We start from the raw sequence: 25,206 nt of genomic DNA, 5'->3' as shown, positions 1-25,206 counted from the left end.
CTTGGCGACTTGTAGATCAGCGGTGATACGATCTTTAATCATCCATTTTTTTAAAAAAAAAAATCACGTTCATTGTTTTATGTGTCCTGAGGTCTGTAACAATAAATGCTCTCCTGTATATTAATACATTGGTTAATGCTATTATTATACAGTTACTATCAATGCACTATTGACTTGGATGCATCATCTCAGATACGAGACATGCGAGTTGTAAGCATTTCGGAAACCAGGCACTGGAGAGGTCAGCAACTTGGTATACGGAAAAGTAAAGAAAGTCTCTTACTGTATCCTTTGACAGAGCTGCACCCATTCTCCTCGTAGATGGCTTCAGCCTTGTCGAGCCTGTTCGGTAGAATCAGTAACAAACAAGTCGCGTAGGGGAAATAGTCGTACCATCCTTGAATGGTTTCCATTCGGTTGTAACTCTAATACTGAGTCAGTTATGATCCCTTTATAGGTATTCTCCAAGCCTACCGATGGGTGAGTGGACATAAACTGCGGAGGAGCTTGTTTCTCCTGTTCATGCATGCGAGCCCATCTAACAATTATCAGCAAAGCCTGAGACGCTGCCCATTCTGTCGTTTCAACTCACAGTTTGACAGCTGCCTCGGGGTTAAAACAGGCTTTAGACATCATCACTAGAAACAACCATTAGCAACCTAATCGCCAGGCGATCCTTAACTTCAAAAATTCATACTTAGACCGATATTGTCTGCTTCAGCCTGTAGATAGAGATTAGCCAGGTGACGATATATTAGAGTCAAAAGACAATCATACCTCTTGCGTCCGCGAGTTCGGCAAGCCATACATGAGATTCAACAGGAAAGAAGAAAACTGCCCGGAAACATCGAACAAGAAAGAAATAGCGAACACAGCTCCCAAAGTAATGAAACTGTTGCTCATACGTTCTGCAGGGTGATGAGCCACAACATGAGCAATCTCATGTCCCAGCACAGCAGCCAAGCCATCCTCGTCTTTACAAATGGGCAATATACCAGTGTAGACGAATACCTTTCCCCTAAAACGAAACAAACCCATGTCAGCCACATCCATAACACCACAACCCCAGAGAAACCTACCCCGGAAGCACAAAAGCATTAACCATTCCATCATCTTTGATAACATGGACCTTCCAATCAGCGCCTTCAATAGCCACCTGCGGGATCAATCGCTGCAGCACACCATCAACCATGCGAGTAAGAGGATGGTTTTGGGGTAGGATCTTCCCACGCTCGGAACTGAGGACCTCGCGGTAACTCTCTTCGCCCATATTTAGCTCCTGGTGACGAGATACACAGTTGAACCGTCGTCGACCGGTCATCTCCACTATCTCCGTGTTGTATAGATAAAGTCCGGATATTCCCACGCCAATCGCAACAAAGTGGTGTGGTTTTGCATTCTGTACTAAGCGGAAGACAATAGGTTGACGAGCACTGCCTCGAAATCGGTTGTATTGGCTCTGCCTTTGTTGATAGCTGGATTGGTGGCTTGAGAAGAAGGTGCGCCGGTTCGTTGGGGAGGGTGTGTGGAATGAGAGTTGTGATTGGGGTCTGGGTTGGCTTAGAGGTGCGGCCTGAGAGCTCAGGGAGGTATGCCAATGAGGAAATAATTGAGGCCCTGAGATGTTGTATGAGCGTGACGTTTGATTGGCTAGTGATGAGGCCTTGAGGTAAGAAGGCTTCGATAATAAAGGATATGCGCATGCGCTCCGGAAAGCGCGTGCCATAGACTGACACATGACGGAAAGTCTGTCTGGCTATTTATGCAAATGGGTTTCAAGAAGAGGAATCTAGTATTGCAACAGTCTAGGCAAACCAGAGCCGCCCTTGGAAAGTTGCAAGTTGAAGGTTGATCTGAGCCACACGGCGATAAGCCACTTTCCCCATTCTTCGTGACCAGCCTGAGAGCAACGTCATGGCTAACCTCCAAATTCCCCACTCCAACGCCTGCGAGGATGTTCGAGTTCCGTTTCAGTCCGAATAAAATCACTCAGATCTGTTGACAGGTTTTACTTTTCCTCCGGGGGTGGACTACGCATTCATGCCATACATCCATTACCAGCCCCACGAGTCGCCAAAGATATTGTGCTGGAAGCAAAGAACTGTTTCGATGGGCTGGATATGTGCTGGTCCAAGGCAACTAATGGGTTCAGATTAAACTAAGCAAGGATATAGAGAGAAGGAGAGAAAGAACTCCAGTAGATCGTCATATGTTCAAAAAAAAAAAAAAAAAAAACGACAGAACCCCATTCCATCCGCGCACCAGAGCCGAGACCGTCAGACCAATTACATAGAAACAGAGATATTATGTCCAAATACAGCGGAAACACATCAAGAACAAAGCCCCTGGTATCATGTTGCGTAGTCATGGGAACAAAGTGGTATCATAGGGATGGCAAAAGAAATCGCAAAGGGGGAAAAGCAAAGAGGAAATAGCACGTCAACTTGGTATGTAAAAAGTCGGGAATATGAGATAAGAGAAAGCGTTTCAAAGGGCAAAAATTAGGGGAGGAAAAAGACATGCTGAGTTTTAGAGGGATGGCTTCCTACTCCTCCGTCAAAGCATCGTCGCCAGTCTCGCGCCAGTCTTGAGATCGCTCTGTCAACCGACGCACGCCGGAGACGCGCTGGGCCCAGTGGGCTTCGGATGGAGTGCGGAAGGTGTAGGCACGTTGTGAGGAGATCACGCCAATGCTCTGTAGCACTGCCTTGCGTGAATCACGGCTGAAGACTGCCGGGTGGTTGATCCACTCCAGGGCAGAGTCCAGATCTGCGTTCAGGGCAGTCATCGTCTGAGCATCGACCGCGGAGGTTGGTGTGATGGTGTTGGTGTCGGATGCGGATGAATGAGTTCCACCGAAGCTAGGAGAGGTGGCCGAGAGTGGGGTGTCGCCGCGGCTGTCGGCATCGCTATCGGGCCGGGAAGCACCCGGGGGCAGAGGTGGTAGGCCACCTTTGCCGAGGCCCTTGAGGATGCTGCGCGTCTCATTGAGAAGGTGCATTGCGCGATCATGCTGGCCCCGAGAAACCAGAGTAAGAGCACGGGTCAGCATGTCGGAAGTGAGTAGCTCCATGCGACGCTGTACGATCGAAGGATGGGGAGGAATTGGGGGGGTCAAAGATTGCGGGCCCCTGGCCCGAGGATTAGGAGGCAGCATAGTAATGGCCAGAAGCGAAGGACGGGGGGAGTGAGTGAGATGGCCATCGCGAAGCAGATCGCCGTAGGTGAGATCAGCCTGGATCAATGGGACCTCTTCAACACTCACGACTCGTGTCTCATCGCCATCCGAACCGCCGCCGAGAGCCTCCAGTCCGGAAACTAGGCTCTCCCACGGATCCTGCGGCATGTTGTCCTGCGTAGCATTGTCAGGCTGAATGACAAGTTGAACCAAGACGTCGCGCTTTTCACCGAATCGGAGATCTCCCAGTGCGGCTTCGGCATCTTTACCAGTTGCACGCTTTGTGGTGTGAAGAGCGCCGCTAATCTTAACAAACTTGGCGGGTGACCCTTCAGGTAGGCGGAGCTTCAACTTGACGTTTTGGTGGGAAGTTGTCTGCAACGCGCCGAGGCACCCAGCAACACATTCTCGCAACATCATCCAATCCTTCACATATGAGTAAGATCCCTTGGTACGAGTGGACAACTCGATCATAGTATCAGGCTTGTGGGTCAATCCAAGTCCAAACGAGTGGATGCTGACCTTGGCAGCTTCCGCGCGCGAAACCACGAAATCAACGCTTTCAGGGTCGGAGATAGAAGAGTCGCTGATCAAAAGAATGGTCGAAACGGGATTGTTGAATTTGCGCTGCATCAGAAGATCCATGGCGACGTTGGCACCTTCAACCACATCCGCACGGAGACTCTTTTGGCCAACCGGCCGGATCGATTCGAGGATCTTGGGCCATCCAGCCCAGGACTTGGTGGTCATACCAACAAGGGGCACACCTCCACCACTCGAGCCAAACGTCACCAGGCCCATCCGGTCCCGAGGGCCCAGGTTCTGCACGAGGAATTTGAGGGCATCACGCAGGAGAGTAATCTTCAAGCCTTGCATGGACGAGGATACCGGAATTACCACGACAAGATCGAGGGGAATGTGAACGGTGTTGATTGCAGAGAATCCAGCGTCGGGGACCGTGTAGTCGGGGCTGGTGTAGTCTGTAATGGCGGTATTGATAGATTTCCCCGCGCCGTAAGACGAGTTGATAGATGCCTGTCGTTGAATTCCACGGTTACCACGGTAATCGTCCTCCTCCGCCCCCGAATTGTCGTAGTCATAGTCATGGCGTGAAATGGCCTCTGGGTGCAAATCAATCAAAAACCGACGCCACGTCTCAAGCTGATTGCGATTCTGGAAGCGAAGGTAGAAACAAGGCAGCTCGGCGACAGAAAGGTTCAAAGAGAGAATAGGTTCATCGGGTGACACCTCAATGGATTTCAAATGCTTCTTAATCAAAATTGAGCCCTTGAGACTGCAACGAGCAGGCTTGCGTCGCCTGCTCACATCAAATTGGGGGTCAGCCGATTTCTTCTCCTTGACACAGATAAGCATCTCTCCGAAGAGATAGCATTCCAACTCCTGCCAGGAATCCCGATCCTTGCCCACGCGCATATGTCCGTGGAGGCGCAGCTTGCCAAACCGTTGAAACTCAAGGCCATGCCAATTGTCCACCCGGCTGCGCAATTCCTCGGCCACTTCTTCCATATTCTCCGTTGGTTCATACTGGATCGATCGCGCATCCTGTCCACCAAATTGTCCTGCGTATGGTTCATCCGGCTGCGACTGTCCCGAAAGCGTGTGTCGTAAATCATCTAGGTCAGGACGCCAATTGGCATCTGGCACTTCAACCGTAATCAGACACGTGAGGGTCTGCTGTTGGCGAGATCGGTTCATAGTCGGAAACTCGCTTCGGACAGTGACTATCGGTGCGGGAATGGGATTCTTGGCGACCTTAGGGCGAGGACTGAGGTCGGACTCCATAGCTTGAACATCGTAGTCATGGCGCCGTCCACTGCTAGTATGCTGGCCTTCATGGTAGTCGCCCGATGAGCCGGCCGCGCTGCCGTTCCGGGAATGGGGTCGATGGGGATTAGAGCCCACAGTCAATCGCTCTACGCGTTCACGCTGGCTGCCGTTATCACGGCTATCTCGTCGATGATAGGATGAATCTCTCGAGGGGTTGTAGGATGGTTCTTTTGAGTGGTTGTAAGATGGCTCCCTCGTAGAGTTGTAAGGTGGTATTTCTCGGGTACCCGAGGTGTAGCGACTACCAGACTCACTCGGTGCTCGTCGACTGGACGACTGCTCCCATGGAGTTGGTGTTGGTGTTGTCAAGCCACTGCGTACTGTAGCGGTATCATTCGACGTCACTGAGCGAACAATATTACTAATTTTCTCTGAATTGAAAAAAATTCACATTAGCTTTCCGGGTCTCCCCTCTGAACCCCACATGAAGAGCATACCGATGTCCAAGACATTTCCACCGCGACTTGTGTCCAAGGACAATGGCGCATTGCAGGTTGGGCAGTATTGTCCATCGCATTCCCGCAGAAATTCATAGAAACAGGCTTCGTGAGAGACATGGGAGCACGAGAGCTGCAGAACACGCTCGCCGCGTAGGGTATGCTCCAAGGGTTCATCGCAAACGGCACATTCACTCCCGACAAAGGTCCTCTCCCTCCGTGTGTGGGTACGATCTACCTCCATTGGGCCTGCAGTCCGTCCCGATCTTGAATTAAATGCAGTTCGTGAGAGATTTGAATGTGCAGGTTGACCAACGCGCTCTGTGTCAGCAGAATTAATTGATCCAGCGAAAGTCGAGGCAGCTCTTGGCCGGGTGATATCGGTCTGGTTGGAAAGACTGCTGTTAGGCCGGTCTAACACGCTTCGGCCTCGGGTGAATGAGCGAAAGGAACGAAGAGGTGAACGAGAGGAAGATTCCTGCAATTGAAATTCTGTGCGTCACCGGTAATCTGGTTAGCAAGGTGGGGGTGTTCCTTCACGACTAGAAGCAGATTCAGATTGAGGCTATTTGCAGAAGCTGAAGGATTGAAGATGTGGATAAAAGAGTGAAAATTCCCCATGGCTCAGGGGAGGGTGGTCTGAGTCCGACTTGTCCCATGAGGCATCTAGAATAGGCCACGATAGGTCTCAGATCTAGGACATTTGGTTCAAGACTGGAAATGTCGATGTTGATTTGAAGAAAGATACAGGACACACACGAACACACGCACACACGCACACACGCACTTACTTTTGGACTTTTTGGATCGACCTAGGAGACCCAGCTCATTTGGATGATGTTGAGTTGAGTCGTTCCCAGAGTTGTCCTCTGATCTAGGTGAACGTTTCCACATCGACTCAAAGGGAAACAAAGAGGTGGGGGGAAAGGAAGGGAAAAAAACAAGGCGAAAGGAGTTGGCTCCAAAAAAAAGTCACCAAAAAAGTAAAACAAAAGACTAAAATAATTAAACCCAAATATAATTAGAATTAAAAAAAGGTAATTAGTGTTGAACTCCGTAGTACTCCGTACCTGACTATGAGAGAGAGATGGAGCTGAACGGGGGTTAGACAAAGTATGTTGTACGGAGTATACACAACACGTTTAAGGTGGATACTTTCCAAAAACGGAAAGAAAAAACCAGAAAAGAAAAGAAAAAGGAAAAGAAAAAAAAGAAGAGATCGGACTAGAACAATAGTTTCCACTTGGAACCATGGATGAGAAGAAGTGGAGATCCCCTGGAATTGAGATTTTTTTTTTCTTTTTTTTTGGCTTCCTCCGTACATTTACCCCTATCTGCCTTACCTATAAGAACTCGTTAGAAATATCTACTTCGTACAATCACATAAAGATATCTATATATACAGAGCACACAATACACAAAGGATTAAATAGTACGTCTATAACAAAACAGTGTATACATGTACATGTCGATTCTTCAATAGTCTCTCGAAGTGACATCGGACATCGGCTTTGCAATCCATTTAAAGGATCTGATCCGGAAAGATTAATTTAATGTGTCTACTCCGTACTCCGTACTCCCGTATGGAGACCTCCATGCATAAAATTAAATTATTCATAAACCTTTGGCCCTATTAACTTCTTCCTCTGCTTTTAGCTCGACTTTAAAATGCTTCTCACTGGGTTCCCACGTGTCTCCCATGGTCTGTCAATGCTCAAAAATTCGACTCCGTCAACCGTGGGAATTACTCCAGACGGTCCAAGAATAGGAATCTGGATGAGTGGTGATAACAATCTTGGCTCGTGGATTTACACTTCGGATCGGAATTCACATCTCAACACTGACCACTCCGTACCGGCAACTCAATTCATGAATGGTTTTAGGCGGCTCACTAATCCACTAGCCATATACCCACTCTATATTGGCCAAGGACCACGCTCGACAGTGGCAAATTTCTCTGTCGATCCAAACAGCTTCCCCTGTCAATTGTTTGGCTCCGGAGAAGGATTCTGGAAACCCGACTGATTTTTTGGTTAAGGAGAAATCATTCTGCATGCAATTTCTCTTCCAACCGTTCTAGAGTTTACCTCCGGCTCCAAGTTTAAGTTTACTGACACCTACTATCTAAGATCGACATCCAGATCAACAGAATTGATCCTTGGCTTTCGGACGTCGAACGGGGTGGCATCTACATGCACCTCCCGGAGTTTTAACGATCGCTCCTCCCCCACGGACTCCCAACGGAGATTGTACGCCATAAGCAACATGATATCCATGGATGGACCCAACTCATGGTCCCTAGCTCCGACCACATCTAGGTCAAGAACGATCACGGCCTGATTGGTCTGCCTCGCCTAAGCTTGACCTCCTGATCTCCTGATCTCCTTCGTTACGCGAGCACTCAACACCAGCGGGTCTATCGTATTCGTCCCACTCATTAGCGCTCGACTGCCCTGGAAATAGGAGAAGCCATGCGAAAGTGATGTGCACATCGTTGACTCCAGCTCCCCGTTTATGCATCATACCGTTGCCTCGTTTACCACCTACGTTGCGATCGACATACTCCTGTCTGTTTGGGGGCAGAGTGTCCGTCCTCGCTCTAGCAAATTCTCGGCTGTCTTAGAAATCTGGATTGAGGAATTGCCAATGAGTAAGTACCCTGTATCAATGGCCGAATCTTGAACTGTCTGTCTTATTGATGCAACATTGGTAGATGATGATTGGCCATGTCTCCCCTTTTTGAGGTGGAGGTTTGATATTGGATCTATCCCATACTATGAACGGCTCCTCTATTGACCTGCACGTCAACTGTGCGTCGGAGAATTTTAATTTAGGCTAATCGAGACTACGAAAAACGGACAAGAGCGGAGTTGACTGGTAACAACTCCTTGCTGCTTATTCCTGGAACTGTCAAGTTCACTCCGTATGCATACGAAAATAGCCAGTGACGACCCAACCCTACCTGACATAGGCCTAGACCATAAAGTTAGCACCTCCGGATATTCTTCCGCAGTGAGACGTCCTTGGATCACTCTATGATCATCGCCGTTGAAAGTTTCCAGAGCGGAGGTAGTGACGAAAACACAGTCTATCTCGTTTTGGTGAGATGATCCTTCTCTTCTCGAGTCTGCAGTACCAGAGCACCTTATTAACCCGGTGTCTCAAATTGCGAACTAGTCACATTGAAGAATTGACTTGTGATAACATGGAGATTACAAAATCACGACACTTATAATAAGGCATTCCCTTGCTTTGAATTTATCCCCTGGGTTTAGAAATGCAACCCTCCAATCCTTCAATAAACACAAGCTTTATTGGCCGGGCTAACCCCGAGAGCTAATGATCTCTAGCTGCATTAAAGACACGAGACCTTAGTATGTTGGTCAAGTTGCAGTGGATGCAATAGATTGTAGCTTCAGCCCCATGCCAATAAGGATATAAATACTTTTCGTGTCAGCTGACCCAGAACTGGCTTTTCTCACGAGCCAAGATGCCTTTTAGGACAACGCTGCGTCCAATGACGTTGTTAGCTCAACAATCAATAACCCGATGAGTCTCCAACACAGACAGTCTGGTGTGCCCATGTAACCCAGATCGGACATGCAAGTGGGGTTTTTTTTTAAATAAAAAAAGAAAGGATCCTCTGAACTGCTTCATCACCCACTCTCTCTCACACACACATCAGATCTCGCACAAAGTACAACATAGGTATCTCATAGTTCTACGCTGGGATGACCCCTGAAACACCCCTGAGATGGTTCTCTTCTACCGAGTGCCCCGAAACTCAATCGTAAGCTCCAAACTGGACAGCAAGACGTAAACTCAGACTTCCTGGATCCGATCAGCCCTAGCCACTAAGAATCTCTGTTAACCGATCGATGTCTCAGGCGAACCTATTTAGTGTTTCAGGCCCATTATTTGTAAGGCTCAAACTCACTATTAGAACAGAATGGCAATCTAATTTAATCTAATTTATTGATAACCTTGAGCTAGTGGACGAACTCATGGAGACGTGGCGTTATTTGTCCATCTTGGTGGATTTGGCATGCTGCCTGCTTTAACCTGATACTAGCGGTAATGGCGTCTGGCGTTTTTCAGATCCATCATTTTGGTACATTCGCGGGGGAATTTCGGATTTGTCGATTTTGGTACTTTGTGTACTTTGTGTACTGATATTTCCGTCACGCACGGACTAATTGTCTAGAGGTGTTGGCTCAATGCGACGTGTCTGTTCTTGTCCATGTTCAACGTCTTTTGATCGTGCCACTGTGATATGTCGAGTTGGTACGTTCGATTTTTTATTATGTTTTGATTGGCTCGGCTAAATACCCCCCCCCCCCCCTTCCCCCCTCTACGATGCAAGGCTTCTATTGAGATCGTGTGATTGGCATAACGGCCCTCACAGTTGATGCATGGGTGATGTCCGATTGGTGCATAGTCAGAATTGTGATGGCCTGAGGCTCCTGATCAGGTGTCTAAGCTATCGCTTCACGGGGTTGATATGCAATGAACCCAAATTCAGCTTTGTGTTACTAAATAAGAGACTGCAGAGCAAATAGGTTCAATTTTCTATCTTACACAATGCTTGGAGTTCTCACTTACATCAGCTAGTGAGACAAGAACTTATTGTTTCATTTGGTCCCAAGAACAAGCAGAGCTCAAGGCTTGTTCGGGAATTGTAGGTAGGCAACTTCAAAGCGGGTTAGATACATCGGTGCTTTAACCCTGGGGCCAGGAAACTTGGGCACAGAATCACATGTCTCAACCCGTGGAGGGAAACCATCCATCGTTAGAATTCCTCACACCTGCAGGAACATTCAACAGCCCACTTCCTCGGTTCACTTCCCTACGTCAAAGCATCCACAGCACTCGCTCCAACAGCTCTGTCTCAGACTGGCCTGTCAATGCCACCATCAGGCCAATCGACTCCTCCACTCCGATCCTGACATCGCGGACTTCTTCAACTCTGACCACATAACGCAGTGCATCATCGATAACGTACTGTTCTTCCAGTCTGATCAAGCCTTGGTAGTGAGCGCTGACTCTGTGGGCGTCGATGTTATGAAATTCGGAAATGTGGTCAACTGAAATCGTGCCGTAGACACGAACAGTCACTTTGACGTCGGTAAAATCCTTGAAGAGATTGGCAAATGTCGGTCCATCTGAGGTGATGGCGTCCCAGTGATTCAAGACAAACATTATGTCGCGGCCATAGGTGCGGCCATACATGAGGATATTGGTCAGGGACTGAAAAGAGTCGCAATCTGGCTCTAGGGGGGTGATCGATTTATGAATCAATGGGCAGTAGCAGTAGGAACGACCTTCGAGGTTCCCGTACTTGCGCTCAAACATTTCCTGGAGCTCTATCAGGGCGGGACGAAGATAGTGCTTCAGCTGGCCGAGTTCGACGTGTGTGGGATTGGGAGCGCCACGAGCAACGAAAACAACCAGAGGCTCCGTAGCGGGGCCAGTGGGAGGTCCGGTGGGAGGACCCAATGGAGGGCTTGCTCTGGCAGTGGAGTCTGCCATGTCGATGTCAAGATTGGTGCTATTTGATGGTTTGTTAGATTCCCGTTTTTGAATAGAGGCATGGGACAAATGATACCTTGGTCACCCCGGTTCAGAAGCTGATGCAGAGAAGGAGGCGACGATGGAAGGGTAAAGCAGCATCTTAAATGATGGAGCTCTGCGCTTGATACGAGATATCAGAACAAACTGCACTTCTATTTAGAATGTCAACAAAGTCAACAAGGTTTGTAAAGTCAATCAAGTATGCGCTTGGGGTCTTAATTCGCCTTGAATGAAGCTTTCTGAGGTTGCTGAAAATAGTAGTCGAAAATGGAACTTTGCCTTTTGGGCCTCTCAATAGAAATTTCTCTCAATAGCCCTGAAATTGGTGTCAAGTACCTTTTGATATCTGTGTGGTGAAGCTTGTTTTCTACCGCAACAGTCGAAACAGACACACTTCGACCTTTTTTTATATGAAGTTCTGCTTGCCTAAGACTCTGTTCTCGTTACTGCAAAATATGATTACGGCGATTTGCCAAGTTGGGTTGTAGTGCTGCCCTTTCGATCCTTGATGTATCCTAGCCTCCTAGCCATATGTATTTTCTGTCATACACGATCATCGTTTGTTAAACTTGTCAATGACAAACAGGCATTGAAGAGGCAATTGGGTGTCCTGTAAGACTTGAATCGGTCCTTCCTATCGCCAAAGGTCAGAAGTTCCGATGTGATATAGAGACGCATTGAACCGTTGGGATCGGATCAGAGATCGAAACCGGAAAAGAGTCCCAGGTGGACATAGCAGAAAAGCCGGTTGTTAGTTGAGATGGACCATTCTGATAATTCCAAGGGATTCGGTTACCCAAATACAATAATCTTTTGGTAAACATAACAGAATTCATGATCAACATCCAAGAATGAAGTAGTGAAGTCAAGCATCGGACCCGGCCTGACTTTCCTCACCGGGCGGCCCCGATCTGGAAGCTGACTAAGACGGCAAAATTGAATGAGAGTTGTTGGGACGGAAAAAGGTGCCTATCACCTTCAACGCACCATCTCCAATTCCCTCATAAAATGCTCTTCCGTGCCGCGGTCCGTCAGGCTGCGCCTTTGAGGCGTAGTGCCTTCACTCCTGTTGCCCGTCGCACTGTCACCACCGACGCCGCTTCCGCCAACGTCGAGACACCGATCCCGCAGGTTTGTTGAGCCCTATCCGGAAGATCTGAAAAACCTCGCCCGCAGGTGTCCGGGATTTCAATTGCTAATGCTTATGCTTGCGCGTTAACAGGAGGATGAAAAGCTCTTCACTGTCCGTCTCTCCGATGAGAGCTTCGAGACTTACGAGCTTGACCCACCCCCGTACACTCTCGAGACCTCCAAGAAGGAGCTCAAGCAGATGTACTACGACATGGTCGCGATGAGGTACGAAAATTACGACAGCGGATGTTTGAACTAGCCGCTGACTGACTGTTTGTTCTTTTGCAGACGTATGGAGATGGCCGCCGATCGTCTGTACAAGGAGAAGAAGATCCGTGGTTTTTGCCATCTCTCCACCGGACAGGAAGCCGTCGCTGTCGGAATTGAGCACGCCATCACCCGCATGGACAAGGTTATCACCGCTTACCGTTGCCACGGTTTCGCCATGATGCGTGGTGGTACCGTCAAGTCCATCATTGGTGAGCTTCTCGGTCGCCGTGAGGGTATCGCGTACGGCAAGGGTGGTTCCATGCACATGTTCGCCGAGAACTTCTACGGTGGTAACGGTATTGTCGGTGCTCAGGTGCCCGTCGGTGCCGGTCTCGCCTTCGCCCAACAGTACAACGAGCAGCCCAACACCTCCATCGTTCTCTACGGTGACGGTGCCTCTAACCAGGGTCAGGTGTTCGAAGCCTTCAACATGGCCAAGCTGTGGAAGCTTCCCGTTCTCTTCGGTTGTGAGAGTAAGTGGTTTATTCCGAGTCTTTACAGCCTCCAAACCCGACAGATAGACTTACTTTATGTTCCCTTTAGACAATAAGTACGGCATGGGTACCTCCGCCTCGCGCTCCTCCGCTCTGACCGAGTACTACAAGCGTGGTCAGTACATTCCCGGTCTCAAGGTCAATGGAATGGACGTCCTTGCCACCAAGGCCGCTGTCCAGTACAGTAAGAACTACGCCATCAGCGGCAACGGACCTCTCGTCCTAGAGTACGTCACGTACCGTTACGGTGGTCACTCCATGTCAGACCCCGGTACTACTTACCGAAGCCGTGAGGAGATCCAGCGCATGCGCAGCACCAACGATCCCATCGCTGGCCTTAAGCAGAAGATGCTCGAGTGGGGCGTCACCTCCGAGGAGGAGCTCAAGACTCTCGACAAGACCGCCCGTGCCAACGTCGACGCTGAGGTCGCCGAGGCTGAGAAGATGCCCGTCCCCGACAACACTGCCCGCAACCTCTTCGAGGACATCTACGTCCGTGGCTCTGAGCCCAAGTGGATGCGTGGTCGTACCGTCGATGAGACTTTCTACTACTAGATTGTTTCGCCCTATGGGCACTTTTGTGCATCATGGAAGGGCTCTTAATCGTTGTGTGAAGGCTTAGGAAGAGATTCTTGGGTCGTTCTATCATTTATCTGTAATTTAGCCCGATGACTATTTTCTCTTATGTTTTTTTGCTTGGTTTCTGTTCTAGAGTAGAGAGCAATTGCCATCGGCTGGGTCCTTTTCAAGTTCATTGTATGGAGTTTTGAGGAGTAGTCTTGCCATGTCTTCAAGAATATCAAGAAAGTAAACACTCGAGTAGCAGTAAAGATGTGCAGGCACGCCGTCTTTCGCAGTCGAAAATGGGTATCATATCAGAAAAAGAGAAAGAAAAAAAAAGGAAAGGCACAAGCAAGAATAGAAGGAAGCAATACAACACAAGCGATGCTTAGAGAATAAGTACCAAACCAAGCCACCCTCTGCGTCAAGCAGGCTCCTGTCTCAACATCTCAAGAATCAGGTCCTGAGTCCGCTGCACAGAATCTAGCTTTTCTTCCATCGCAATACGTTCGCGCTCCAGCTCACCTCGAAACTGAGCCTGCATTTCCTGTCGTAGCTCTTCTTTCATTCGCTCAATTTGAATGTGAGTGAGACCCTGGTGTGGCTGTGGCTGTAACGTACACTGTATTTGCGGGCGCTGTGATTGCCGAGGAGAGGCCAAACCCTGTGGTTCCGAGGCGGCCTGCACCAAAGCCGAGATCACGGGTGAGGCGGCACTCGTGTCTATGCCACCCCCTGATGCGGCGTCTAGGTGTTTGTTGAGTTTGCCTAGGGTTTCGAGGACGGCTGAGACCATACGGCCGTCGGATTGTGGGGCTGGTGGTGTGGATATAGGGGGAAGAGGTGCAACTTGTGAGGTGAGTTGTGGGGTTGAGAACATATTCTCGAACCCCGGTGGTAATTTCAGTGAGGTGGTCGTAGAGATGGGCGTGGAGGGTGATTCGAGGGAATGGGCGGGCGGTGCAGGACCAGTATTTGAGGGCGAGGGCGTAGGGCTGGTAGCCGGGAGGGCAGTATCACCGACGTTATTCGCAACAGGCTGGTGCATCATACCCATCATTGTGGCATTGACATCAGTCGGGTGAGTGGCAGATGACCCAGGCAGGTTCCGCCATGGGTCCTGGTCTCCGTTCTTGGAATTCTGGCGCCAGGGCTGCGGCTGTCTACGCTTTTTAAGCTCATCCCGCTTTGCAATGCGCCGGTTCTCGGCTTCTTCCCATCGCTGCCAGGTCGGAAGCCAGGCATCCACGGCAGCGAGCCATTGCGGGTTCATCAATTCCTCGGCCGTTGATCCGGGTGCGTTTGAGCCTCGCTGACGCTGGTCCTCAAGAAACTTGATGCGCTGCCTCGTGACCATTTCGACTTTGCGCCGCACTGAGTGCCACGAGTAAGAGCGGCCTTCATGGGTGCGCTTGAACTCGGTGGCAATGGATATCCACCACTTGCACAGATTGCTGCGGCTGCCGAAGCTGTCTGCGTTTTGGTTGCAAATCTCGAAGAGCGCTACTTCTTCTTTGGTGGTAAGACGTCTGTGCTGCCGCGAAGTGTCACCATCGAGCTCATCATCATCGTTGTGATCGCGCTTTGTGCCTCTTTTAGTGGTTAATCCCGACATCAGCCTTGACCCATCTCCTCCGCTGCGTTGAGCTACGCCCACCGGCATCTGGACATAGTATAGATCGCTTTCGAGGATTTCTCCTTCACGTGAATCTCTTCCGGTTAGGTTTGCCCTTCCACGTGTCTCTTGACTGTTCTCTGGTGCGTTATCGGTCGTGGATGGATTCCTCACTACCACGGAGACGGACTGGGAAGCTGGGCTGAACCCTAAGCGCAGGCCCGATGGTACTGTGCCGAAGGAATTTTGTGAAGGGGGGTGATACAAAGGACGGTTGTATTCGTGTGGTTGAATGCGCGTCATGAGGACAGCAGCTTGCACGGTAGCAATAGTAGTGGCTGAGTAGCCGCCGTAGGAGACCAACAGTGCAAGTTGGGTGGCCTATGAGTCCAGGGATGGTCTCCTTAGTCCAGAGTAGCCATCAATAGGGTAAAATCAGCGCAGCGGACCAATGCAGAGTGCCCTTGTCGATCTGTGGGGATAAGATAAAGCTGTGATGTATTTCACCTGAGGGTTTTCTATCAGGTCCGTGCGCTAAGCATCTAGTGTTACAGCTCTGGCTATACTGTCTTTAGAGTACAGGAAAGAGCTTCAATTGAACAATTTGACCCCCTAAATGTCTTGATTTTGGGCTTAATGATGTGTATTCATTCGAATTGTATCCCATGGATACTTTCCATTGGGGTTTTAGCAGTTCAGATAACCAACACGTTTATATACTTGCAATGCACAAATCAAAACCCCAACACCTGTAGGTAATTGTCCGCAAGTTTGTATCATCGCTTTACAACATCGTGTGAGGCTCTAACATATCTCATGGAATTAGAACCCAATAGGACATTGAAAGTGGGCTCTTCGCATAGTTTCCACCCATAACAAGCCGGCAAAGCAGTCAGACCTACTTAAGGACCAGGCAAACGACCGAGCAATCTACAGCCGGAAACAGTAGCTTCAAAAATATATCCATTTACAACACATCATGGCTATGGTGGTACAGGGGGCGGAGCTGACACAAAAAGCCCCAAAGACAAGCAAAAGAGAAACCAATACCATGGTCAACATGATCCAGAAATATGCAGAAAGTGAGGGGGACCTAAGAGCCCACTAATACAAAGATGGGAGGGTTAGAGGAGGGTAAATAGTAGAACAGTAGAGACAAACGAAGAAGGAACAGGCTAGGCAGAGAGAGACAGGCCAACCACATCCTCTACCACCGTCTCCTCAGGTACCAGCCATAAGCCGGAGTGGCAATGGATTCGCCAAAGGGAGTGGGCACCTCGGCGGAACCGGGGCGGGCCACGGGGTGACGCAGGTACACGGCTGCACAAATGTTCTGGTTGACCTCGAGGTAGCGCGGGATGAAGGCAAAGGCAGACATATATTGGCGTGGCTGCCAAGGAGTGGAGTAGGTCTTGCTGTTGTCGAGAGGATTGTCGCGCATTTGAGTAAGAGCGCGCTTGAGCGTGTCGAACTCTTCGTCGCTGAGCTCTGAGGCATCGACCTCATTACCAAGTGTTGCCTGTGCGAAGGCCTCGGAGAGCTTGTCACTAACTATGGCCTCTGTGTCTTTCTTGGCGGAAGCCACTTCCGTATCTTCCCTGTCGAATGCGAAGGCATCTGCTGGACGGGGCTTCACCTCCTTTTTTTCTGGCTTCTCGCTCCGCTTGGCCTTGAGCAGCAGGGTCAGCTGGGAGAACTGGGCCTCCAGGCTGTCTGCGAGGACGGTGCTGGACTCGGAGCGGGACAATACGCGGCGGACGGCTTGTTGGAAGCCGCGAAGCTCCTGCTTGCGCTGGGGAGCGAGGGTCTCCTTGCCAGCAGACATGACAGACTTGGCCCGTGCCAAAAGCGCCCTGAGAGTCTCCTTGATATCTTCCTTTTCAGGCTCCTTACTATCTTCCTTTTCAGTCCCCTTGGTATCTTCCTTTGCGGTCTCCGTTGACTCCGCCTCGGCCTCTGGTGCGCCCTCGGCTGCCTCGGCTTCCTGCAATCTCTGTGCCTTAGCCCTTCTCCGAATCCTTCGGCCCTGACGTCGCTCGTATGGAGTCTTTGTGTGACCAGTGGCATACAAGACGCGTTCTGGCTCGACCTGGAAGAGGTCTCCAGGGTTAAGAAGATAGCTGGGGTGTTTCATCTAGTAACACAAAAGTCTATTAGTATAGAAGTAAACGATAGCTTCCCACATCGCATCATACCTTTTGCCCGTTAACAGTAACAGCTCCGTGGATGACGAACTGTCTCGCCTGTCTGGCACTGCTAGCAAATAGAGCTCGGAAGATGGCCACATCCAATCGTCGCTCAAGGGGTGCAAAGGTCATGTGGGTGTAAGGTGTCGGACGCGTCTGGTAAGCGGGTTTTCCACCCTTATCAAGCCCAGAGCCTCTACCGGACGAGACTAGGGTACCGTCATCGGCGGCCAAGTCGGATGCATTCATGGGGATAACACTGCGGATGCGATGGTTGAACATGCGTTTCCACTGTCCCTCGCGGACTTGCTCGCCGTGATAGGCACGGGAGACAGCCTTAGCAGACCATTTCTGTTGAAAGAATGTACGATTGGTGGTAGGTGGGCTGCGGAATCGTTGCATGTTATACAGGTTGTATTTGCTCCATGATTGACGGATTTTCTGAACAGTGCCTTGTTAGCCATTTGCATTTGGGGAAACCAAGCAAAGTAAAAAAATACATACGCCTTTCGACAACGTGTTGCTAGCTCTGTTTCTCATTGTGGCAACTCGGTAGACACAGTGCTGTAGCAAATGATTTGTTCTCCGGTCTAAGTTGGCCGAGTCTCAAAACTTCATAGCACGTGACTGCCAGCAAATAATGCCTTGAACATGTTGTAAAGGGATGCATTGTGTTTGCATAATTTGCTCATTTTGCATAATATGCAAAATGCCAATTCTCGCTTAGGCCACCTTGTTCTGCCACCGCCACTTTCCAAGGGTATATAAGGGAGCCTCCCCCGCAACCATTTCATTTTTTTTCTTTTTCTCTTCATACTTACCTTGTTTGGGTGACCGTGATCAAAAAGATGTGTCACCACAGGCTGGTCCCTGCATTGCACAGCGCGGTGGAACAGTCTGTTCAATGGCCTTCGGGTCATTGACAGGCGTATTCTTTGGCACTTCCATCTGTGGAAACATTCTTTTCATCAAGTCTCGAGCCAGTGGCTCGAGGTTGGAGAAGAGCACTGTAGTCAAAACCTGGAAGTTGTCTCAGAATGAGCATCATAATCCTCACAGTGGAGTGACGAATTCTGCTGCCTGTCCCTGCTCTCTCTGTGGCTCAAGGTGGTGACTCGGTGGAGTGCGCTTTGGTAATTAATCCCAAAAATTCCTGCTGAACGTGTGTGACGCGTCAAAAGGTGCTGTTCACTATGCCTCCAGCTTCTGCCCTATAACCGTCTATCCTATAAAAATTCACCACCTCCACAGTGGCGGTGTAGAGATCTGCATAATTTAGTCCTATGAAATTTAGCACTTTGTATTCACCATGTATTGCTTTGCTCTTGAATTCTTCCTTCAACCACCCTCTCTACCATTCAATTCAATTCACTATGGAATACCCTGAGCCCCCTATTGAAGAGGTCCCTCGTACCCCAAGCCCCCCCCCCCCCGAACCACCGGATTCCGATACCGAGTCCTTTACCGCCGATACCACCAATTCCGCTACTTCTGCTATGCCTTGTGAGCCCTTTCCGATGGGTAATCTTGACCGGAAATTATAACGTTGGAACTGGCTAGAGCGAGATACTGCCATCCAAGTGCTTGCTTTGGATAGTATTGACTGGTCGAAACAAAGAATTGCGGATTATCTTGGTATTACCCGGAACCAAGTACGCTGGGCGATTGCACGAGGTACTCCTACGCCTCATAAGCCTCCGGGTCGAGTCCCAAAATTGAAAAGTAGTGAAGTGGATGATATTATTACTTTTATCACTGCAAATGAGGTCAATCGCCGGCTTTCGTATGAGAAGTTAATTGATATTCTATCTCTTAATATCTCTGTTGATACACTTCGACGAACCTTAGCTATTAGGGGATATAACCGGCGTGTCGCGCTTGGTCGGCCTGTTTTAAGGAGAAGAATCTCCTTGAACGCCTCACATGGGCACGAGCTCACGTTAACTGGACTCGTGATGATTGGTGTCGAATAATCTGGACTGATGAGACCTAGGTAACCCCTGGATACCACCGAAAGGTACGAGTGACTCGGCGAGCTGATGAAGAAAGGCACCCTGACTGCCTTCGACCTCGACGCCGGAAATGTGGAGGATGGATATTTTAGGCTTCGTTTTGAGGCCTTGAAAAAGGCCCGTCCCTCTTTTGGGAGAAGGAATGGGGCTGGATTGATGCCGAAGGCTATGTCTCGCACATTGCTCCTTTAATGGAGGGGTTTTTTCGCCTTCGAAAGTATCGAAACCCAATTGTTATGCAAGATAATGCGCCTGGGCATTCTGCTAAAGAAACAATTGAATACTTTGAGGAGCTTGGTGTTTGTATAATGGCGTGGCCTACATTTTCACCGGATTTGAATCCTATTGAATCTGTATGGAATTGGATGAAGGATTGGATAGAGGAGAAGTATGGAGATCAGTATATGACGCCTACTATACTTCGAGGGGTTGTTCGTGATGCTTGGGATGCTGTACCGGAGGATTTCTTGAATGGGCTGACTGAGAGTATGCCTGCTCGGTGCTAGGCGGTTATTGATGCTTAGGGGGGTGCTACTAAATACTAAGTGTTGTATATAGTAGTGGTATTGTATATGAGAAATTGTTGTATGTTGTATGTGAGAGAAATGGAGAGTTGAAAGGTTGAGAACCCTGTTTTTTAAAAGAATAATGTAGTATCAATTTTGAAAATACCATATTAAATACATTCAATACTATGTTATGCTAATTTATACGCTAGTACCGCCACTGTGGAGGTGGTGAATCTTTATAGGGTAGACTGTTGTAGATACTCTGAAGTTTTACCTTCATCTCTTGAATGATTTTGGTATATGGTGAAGAAACATGCTAGCAACTCCAGAAACCACATCCCGCCATGCTAAATGCATTCAAAATCCTGGTCGTACAACGATGAACATCTCCCCTGTCATCCCTTTCACTCTCTCCTAGAACTTGGGAATGCTTCCGCCAATGACTCTGCCTCTTGGGGATTTGTCCATTCCTCTAGCAGCTCGTGAGCCATGTCAACAGTTTCGTCATCGATGCCCGCCTCCAGCATCGTCCCATCACAAAATGCCAACCGAGTTAACACAACCAGATGTTTCTGTTTGCTGCCGGGCACACACGCCAGCTTCTCCTGCATATTGATCAAGGGGCCATGCTGCCGCATGACCCCGAAAACCAGCCGCATAAGGCCATTGACCAGCGCAACTCGCAGGTCTGACTCTGGCGGGGAGGAGTAAAGTGCATCCAGCTCATCGTGCATTGACCGGAATAAACGAGCGAGTGCATTCGGATGCAGTGCGAGGATTGTACTGGCATGCTTTGGGGACGGCGCCATAGGATTTAATGCCAGCGACTCCAGTAGCAGCAGGACCTCCAGGCGCATCGCACAAATGTCATATGCAGTGTAGGGCTCTACACCTTCGTCCGGTATCGCAGGCTCGCTCAGCATGTGTGTGAGGCGGTCCACTATCCACTTTTGCACGTCCAGTTGGTCCTGGTCAGAATTTCTGATCGGACCAAAAGAGTCTGCGCGAATGCTTGTTGACAGGAGGTTCATTAAAAGCACAATATCACCTAGTGGATGTGACGGGTGCAGCATCACAAGAATGAATGAGATTCTGATGTTTTGCCAGAATGTCTCCATTGCACTTTTATTGTGTAATACCCCGCAGGCGATCTGGTAAAGTAGACGCATGGCTCCAGTCGAGTCGACTAGGGGCTGCAGATCCGACTGTGGCGTCTGTCGAGTGATTCGTTTATCTCTTGATGCCGGAGCGTACTTGAAGCGAGGAACTGCATTCACTTCCACGGTGTCTTGCAAGACTCCAACCAAAGGGGTGATTACTTCGGAGAGTGGAACGTCATCCGACATTAAACAATATTTTGTGATAGCTTCGAATCGGGGGATCGGCTCGTAGAATTTCTCGTTGATGGCACGCTGCCATAGCGAGGTGATCGTTTGCATATGTTCTAATACGTAGCTGTTGGGGTCGACACGAGCCATGACCTCCATAACGATGCTGGACATGGGTCGATGCGGTTCCGAGGGAAACGTGAACTTGGCCATAGCTTCAAAATCGGTTTCTTGGTGAGGATGCGTACGGTGACTCAGAAGTCGCATCATAAATCGCTGGTTGCGATCCGCCTCTGCAGACTTGCGCTTCACCTCGTCGACCTCGGCCGTAGTCTCAGTCGCATCAGTCATCATAAGCTCCACGCCAGCAGGATTCAACTGTAGTGGCACAGGGCCATCTTGGCTTGATTGACGTTTGCGTTTTCCTGGAACTGTCGGCGTTGCTCGCTTAGAACGCGCTGCAGACTTGCTGGGCGATACCATAGCGATTTCATCATCGTCAAATCCATCGCGGAAAGGAAGCACCCGGGACTTTCGAGGAGTCACTGGGGCTTCCATCTCACGATTCTTAGATTTGTAGTTCCGAAGCTGGTAGGCTTCATCCACGAGGTCTTGTTGAAGAAATATGTTCTCCGTCGCCAATACCTTGCCTTCGGACATCGCCGCCTCAACCTCTTGCTTGTGTTTTGCTATTTCATCGGCCATAGACTTCCGCAGAGCCGCAAGTTGCCGGTCATAGTCTTGTGTCATCGTTGTCTGCTTCTTTCGAATAATCGAGATTTCCCCAGCTTTCGTTTCCACTTGCGTCCTCGCTTCGGCTAGCTCCTGTAACATTTGTTCTCTTTCTTGTTCCATCTATTGATATTGTTAGAGTTTAACCGAAGAAGCATTCAAATAACCCACCTGCACCAGGCGTGCATTGATCTCTGCTGCGGCGTTCCCTTGCCCATAGTGCTCGTCCACATCCATGGCATCGCCCAGTTGCCCCTTGACCGTAAAACTGGGATCCGTGACGTGTATGTGTTGATCATGCGAAATAACATGCGGCTTATCGACATTATCGTACACCTCAGCCTCAAATTCCCCCACCTCCAGCGCATTGTAGTCGTTTGTCAACCCCGTGTGTAGACGAGGCGGTGGTCTCAGCGATCCAGAGTTGTTGTTTAATGGCACACCTTGAGTGTGTGGCACGGGGTTGCTGTTTATGGGGTTTGAGTGACACTGTGAGGCTGACGCCTGGGTTGCTTGGAACGCATTCTGTTCTAGCGCAAACCACGTCCCCGGTGGCAGGGAGTCAAACTCGTCGGAGCCATAGTCGTCGTCGTCGTCTTCCATGCCCCCGCCATGAATAGACTACCAGAAGAAGGTGACGGGATCTAAGTTCACGGGGGGCTTTTGATCATTCTCGAGTTTGAGTGGTTCCGAGGGTTGAAGAAGAGAGATGGAGATATAGCACGGCAGTTTGAGGGACCTGGACAACAACTCTGCACATCCACTTTTAATATCTAGCCACGAACGTAATATTTGAAGGGCAAATAGTGAGTTATTCAATTGTTAAACCCGAATGATACACCGGTTGTAAAAAAAAAATTCACAAGCCAAAAAAAAGCAGTAAACACGGGGTTGAAGCTGAAGCTGACCGCTTTCGGCACTTCACATGAGCTCATTAACTTCTAACCTGATGGTCACCTCTCGCTCTGTACACCCTCATCTTCTGCTGCCCAGATTCTATTTCTGGCCTTATTTTCTTCATCATGTCGAAAACTCGCCGTAATGTTCGGTTTCAACATCGGTCAAATGATGAGCAACGCCTCAGCGTGTCCTCCGATGTCAGCGATGCACCCCCAGAGCCCACTAGCCCCAGCAAAAATGGTAATGGGTCCAAACCATCTACAACAACTGAAGAGGTCGGTTTCTATTCAAGGACCTCGGAACATAGGTCTGACATGGTTTTCTCTTCTAGAATTCCCCCCAGTCCGAATATGAGAAGAAGAAGCAAACCTTCATCACCCGGACCATATGGACATTTGTGATGATCGCCGGTTTCTTCATCGCCTTGTTCTCCGGCCACATTTATATTATTGCCCTAATCACTGGAATCCAAATCATCTCGTTCAAGGAAGTTATCGCGATCGCCAGTATCCCCAATAAGGAGAAGAACTTGCGGTTCACCAAATCGTTAAATTGGTACTTCCTGGCGACCACCATGTATTTTCTATATGGAGAGAGCGTTATCTACTACTTTAAGCACATTCTGCTTGTTGACAAGGTGCTGCTACCATTGGCGAACCACCACCGCTTCCTTAGCTTTACACTTTATGTCATGGGCAAGTGTCTCGATCGCTCCCCTTTTTACTCCGCTAATACTGGTTGATAGGATTCGTGTTCTTCGTCGGATCTCTGCAGAAGGGCCACTACCGATTCCAGTTCACTCAGTTTGCTTGGACCCATATGGCTTTGTATTTGATCGTTGTCCAAGCTCACTTTGTCATGAACAACATTTTCGAGGGTATGATCTGGTTCTTCCTCCCCGCTGCGCTGGTCATCACCAATGATATCTTCGCCTACGTCTGCGGCATTAGCTTTGGAAAGACACAACTTATTCAGCTCTCCCCGAAGAAGACGGTCGAGGGATTCCTTGGCGCATGGGCCTGCACCGTTGCATTTGGTTACTTCATGACCAACTTGCTGATCCGCTCCAAGTACTTCATCTGTCCTGTCACCGACCTGGGCTCGAATGCTTTGACCGGTTTGGAATGTGTTCCGAACCCGGTCTTCACGTCGCAACCTTACTCTCTTGAAGTCTTTGGCCTGGACAAGACCTTCTGGGTGGAACCCATTCAGTTCCACATCTTGGCTTTCGCCACTTTCGCTTCGTTGATCGCTCCATTCGGTGGATTCTTTGCTTCCGGTCTGAAGCGTACCTTCAAGATCAAGGACTTTGGCGAGTCCATCCCTGGCCACGGTGGTATCACTGACCGCATGGACTGTCAGTTCATCATGGGCTTCTTCTCTTACATGTACTACCACAGCTTCATTGCTGTCTACAAAGCCAGCGTGGGCGACATCATCGAGGCCGCCATCAACGGTCTTACGGTTGACGAGCAGCTCGAGGTTGTCCGTGGCTTGGGCAAGTACTTGTACAACCAGGGCGCCGTCTCAGAATCGGTATTTTTTTTCTTGAACCAATTACCATGATTAGATCACTAATCTCTCCCAGATTCTGGAGTGCCTTGTCACTGAGCTCAAGCGTTGATGAACTTAAGATTGTCCGGCACTCAGATTGACAACTCCACTCAAATTTATGACACTCATCTTTCACTTTCATTTCCACCATTCGAGGACGACCTTTCAACCCCGCTCTTCACCTCTGCAACTCTCCTCCGATTGCTTCCGCTGTACCGATTATCCCCTCTTCTTGCTTCTTGCTTCATTCGGGAACTTGATTTGGTTCACCGAATATGCATGCGAGCTTTAATATGTGCATGCATGATATGTACATACATCCGCCCCGCTCGCCCTACCCGCCTTTCAACACGGCATCAAAACCCATCAAAATGCCCCGTGGTAAGGGCTCTAATGAACTGGTGCGAAGGCCGAAAATCTTCAACGCCGGAGGCACGGGGACTAATTCTTCTTTCTTCATTTACGGCTTTTCCCCTTTACTTTTGTTTAGTACTCTACTTTTTTATTCTCTTCTCTTCTCATTCTGATTGAAGTCGGGCCCTGGGCCGACTTTAAATTTGATGACTTGCGCTGCACGGGTCCACCTTAACCTGGGGCTTTGCCATATTCCCGATGCGTGGGACGGACCTATCCTTCTACAGAAATGGTAGAAGGAGGGGGATAGTGAGGAACATGTTTGTGTGTTTTTCTCTGGCAGTTTTGTCTCTAGCTTCACTTTTTTTGGTTGATTTGAAGGGAATGGCCTATAGATCTGTACATAGCTTTCAATTCAAATTTTGAAGCTGATTTTTGATTTGGTTTTACTCTATTATTTGCTCCTTGACCCTTGAGAATGGATTGGTAGAAAATCAAACACGTTGTTGTCCTACAAAGAGAGACT

At 49.2% G+C, this 25,206-nt stretch overlaps 10 protein-coding genes across 10 annotated transcripts; 3 read left to right on the top strand and 7 right to left on the bottom strand.

Annotated features, from left to right (window-relative positions):
* Nucleotides 1-183: 183 nt before the first annotated feature.
* Pdw03_6724 (Peptidase M48) lies at nucleotides 184-1,738 on the bottom strand (the record flags this gene model as incomplete). The annotated part of the gene is made up of 8 exons (XM_066101430.1): nucleotides 184-233; nucleotides 284-342; nucleotides 394-425; nucleotides 475-538; nucleotides 593-638; nucleotides 698-722; nucleotides 778-1,018; nucleotides 1,080-1,738. 8 exons carry the CDS (start codon nucleotides 1,736-1,738, stop codon nucleotides 184-186), a joined length of 1,176 nt encoding a protein of 391 aa, XP_065956513.1.
* Nucleotides 1,739-2,545: 807 nt separating this feature from the next.
* Pdw03_6723 (Zinc finger, RING-type) lies at nucleotides 2,546-6,357 on the bottom strand (the record flags this gene model as incomplete). The annotated part of the gene is made up of 3 exons (XM_014681238.2): nucleotides 2,546-5,397; nucleotides 5,464-5,955; nucleotides 6,255-6,357. 3 exons carry the CDS (start codon nucleotides 6,355-6,357, stop codon nucleotides 2,546-2,548), a joined length of 3,447 nt encoding a protein of 1,148 aa, XP_014536724.2.
* Nucleotides 6,358-7,977: 1,620 nt separating this feature from the next.
* Nucleotides 7,978-8,259, top strand: Pdw03_6722 (uncharacterized protein; the record flags this gene model as incomplete). The annotated part of the gene is made up of 2 exons (XM_066101429.1): nucleotides 7,978-8,113; nucleotides 8,177-8,259. 2 exons carry the CDS (start codon nucleotides 7,978-7,980, stop codon nucleotides 8,257-8,259), a joined length of 219 nt encoding a protein of 72 aa, XP_065956512.1.
* Nucleotides 8,260-10,314: 2,055 nt separating this feature from the next.
* Nucleotides 10,315-10,692, bottom strand: Pdw03_6721 (uncharacterized protein; the record flags this gene model as incomplete). The annotated part of the gene is made up of 1 exon (XM_014681239.2): nucleotides 10,315-10,692. One exon carries the CDS (start codon nucleotides 10,690-10,692, stop codon nucleotides 10,315-10,317), a length of 378 nt encoding a protein of 125 aa, XP_014536725.2.
* A 161-nt stretch (nucleotides 10,693-10,853) lies between these two features.
* On the bottom strand, nucleotides 10,854-11,712 carry Pdw03_6720 (uncharacterized protein; the record flags this gene model as incomplete). The annotated part of the gene is made up of 5 exons (XM_066101428.1): nucleotides 10,854-11,011; nucleotides 11,069-11,133; nucleotides 11,180-11,186; nucleotides 11,371-11,380; nucleotides 11,584-11,712. 5 exons carry the CDS (start codon nucleotides 11,710-11,712, stop codon nucleotides 10,854-10,856), a joined length of 369 nt encoding a protein of 122 aa, XP_065956511.1.
* Nucleotides 11,713-12,042: 330 nt separating this feature from the next.
* Nucleotides 12,043-13,484, top strand: Pdw03_6719 (Pyruvate dehydrogenase E1 component alpha subunit, putative; the record flags this gene model as incomplete). The annotated part of the gene is made up of 4 exons (XM_014681240.1): nucleotides 12,043-12,165; nucleotides 12,257-12,390; nucleotides 12,454-12,908; nucleotides 12,979-13,484. The coding sequence occupies 4 exons, from the start codon at nucleotides 12,043-12,045 to the stop codon at nucleotides 13,482-13,484; spliced, it is 1,218 nt and encodes a 405-aa protein (XP_014536726.1).
* Nucleotides 13,485-13,914: 430 nt separating this feature from the next.
* Pdw03_6718 (Inorganic pyrophosphatase) lies at nucleotides 13,915-15,408 on the bottom strand (the record flags this gene model as incomplete). Its single annotated transcript, XM_014681241.1, has 1 exon — nucleotides 13,915-15,408. One exon carries the CDS (start codon nucleotides 15,406-15,408, stop codon nucleotides 13,915-13,917), a length of 1,494 nt encoding a protein of 497 aa, XP_014536727.1.
* Nucleotides 15,409-16,312: 904 nt separating this feature from the next.
* On the bottom strand, nucleotides 16,313-17,831 carry Pdw03_6717 (mitochondrial 37S ribosomal protein uS4m; the record flags this gene model as incomplete). Its single annotated transcript, XM_014681242.2, has 3 exons — nucleotides 16,313-17,239; nucleotides 17,301-17,732; nucleotides 17,796-17,831. 3 exons carry the CDS (start codon nucleotides 17,829-17,831, stop codon nucleotides 16,313-16,315), a joined length of 1,395 nt encoding a protein of 464 aa, XP_014536728.2.
* A 2,385-nt stretch (nucleotides 17,832-20,216) lies between these two features.
* Nucleotides 20,217-22,475, bottom strand: Pdw03_6716 (DNA repair protein Rad26, putative; the record flags this gene model as incomplete). The annotated part of the gene is made up of 2 exons (XM_014681244.1): nucleotides 20,217-21,995; nucleotides 22,044-22,475. 2 exons carry the CDS (start codon nucleotides 22,473-22,475, stop codon nucleotides 20,217-20,219), a joined length of 2,211 nt encoding a protein of 736 aa, XP_014536730.1.
* A 419-nt stretch (nucleotides 22,476-22,894) lies between these two features.
* Nucleotides 22,895-24,396, top strand: Pdw03_6715 (Phosphatidate cytidylyltransferase; the record flags this gene model as incomplete). The annotated part of the gene is made up of 4 exons (XM_014681245.1): nucleotides 22,895-23,047; nucleotides 23,104-23,467; nucleotides 23,518-24,308; nucleotides 24,361-24,396. The coding sequence occupies 4 exons, from the start codon at nucleotides 22,895-22,897 to the stop codon at nucleotides 24,394-24,396; spliced, it is 1,344 nt and encodes a 447-aa protein (XP_014536731.1).
* Nucleotides 24,397-25,206: the final 810 nt, after the last annotated feature.

Source organism: Penicillium digitatum, chromosome 2 (assembly GCF_016767815.1).
Source record: "Penicillium digitatum chromosome 2, complete sequence".
Classification (NCBI taxonomy): Eukaryota; Fungi; Ascomycota; class Eurotiomycetes; order Eurotiales; family Aspergillaceae; genus Penicillium; species Penicillium digitatum.
Note: the sequence above shows the minus strand (reverse complement) of the source record. Positions and strands in the feature narration are given on the sequence as shown.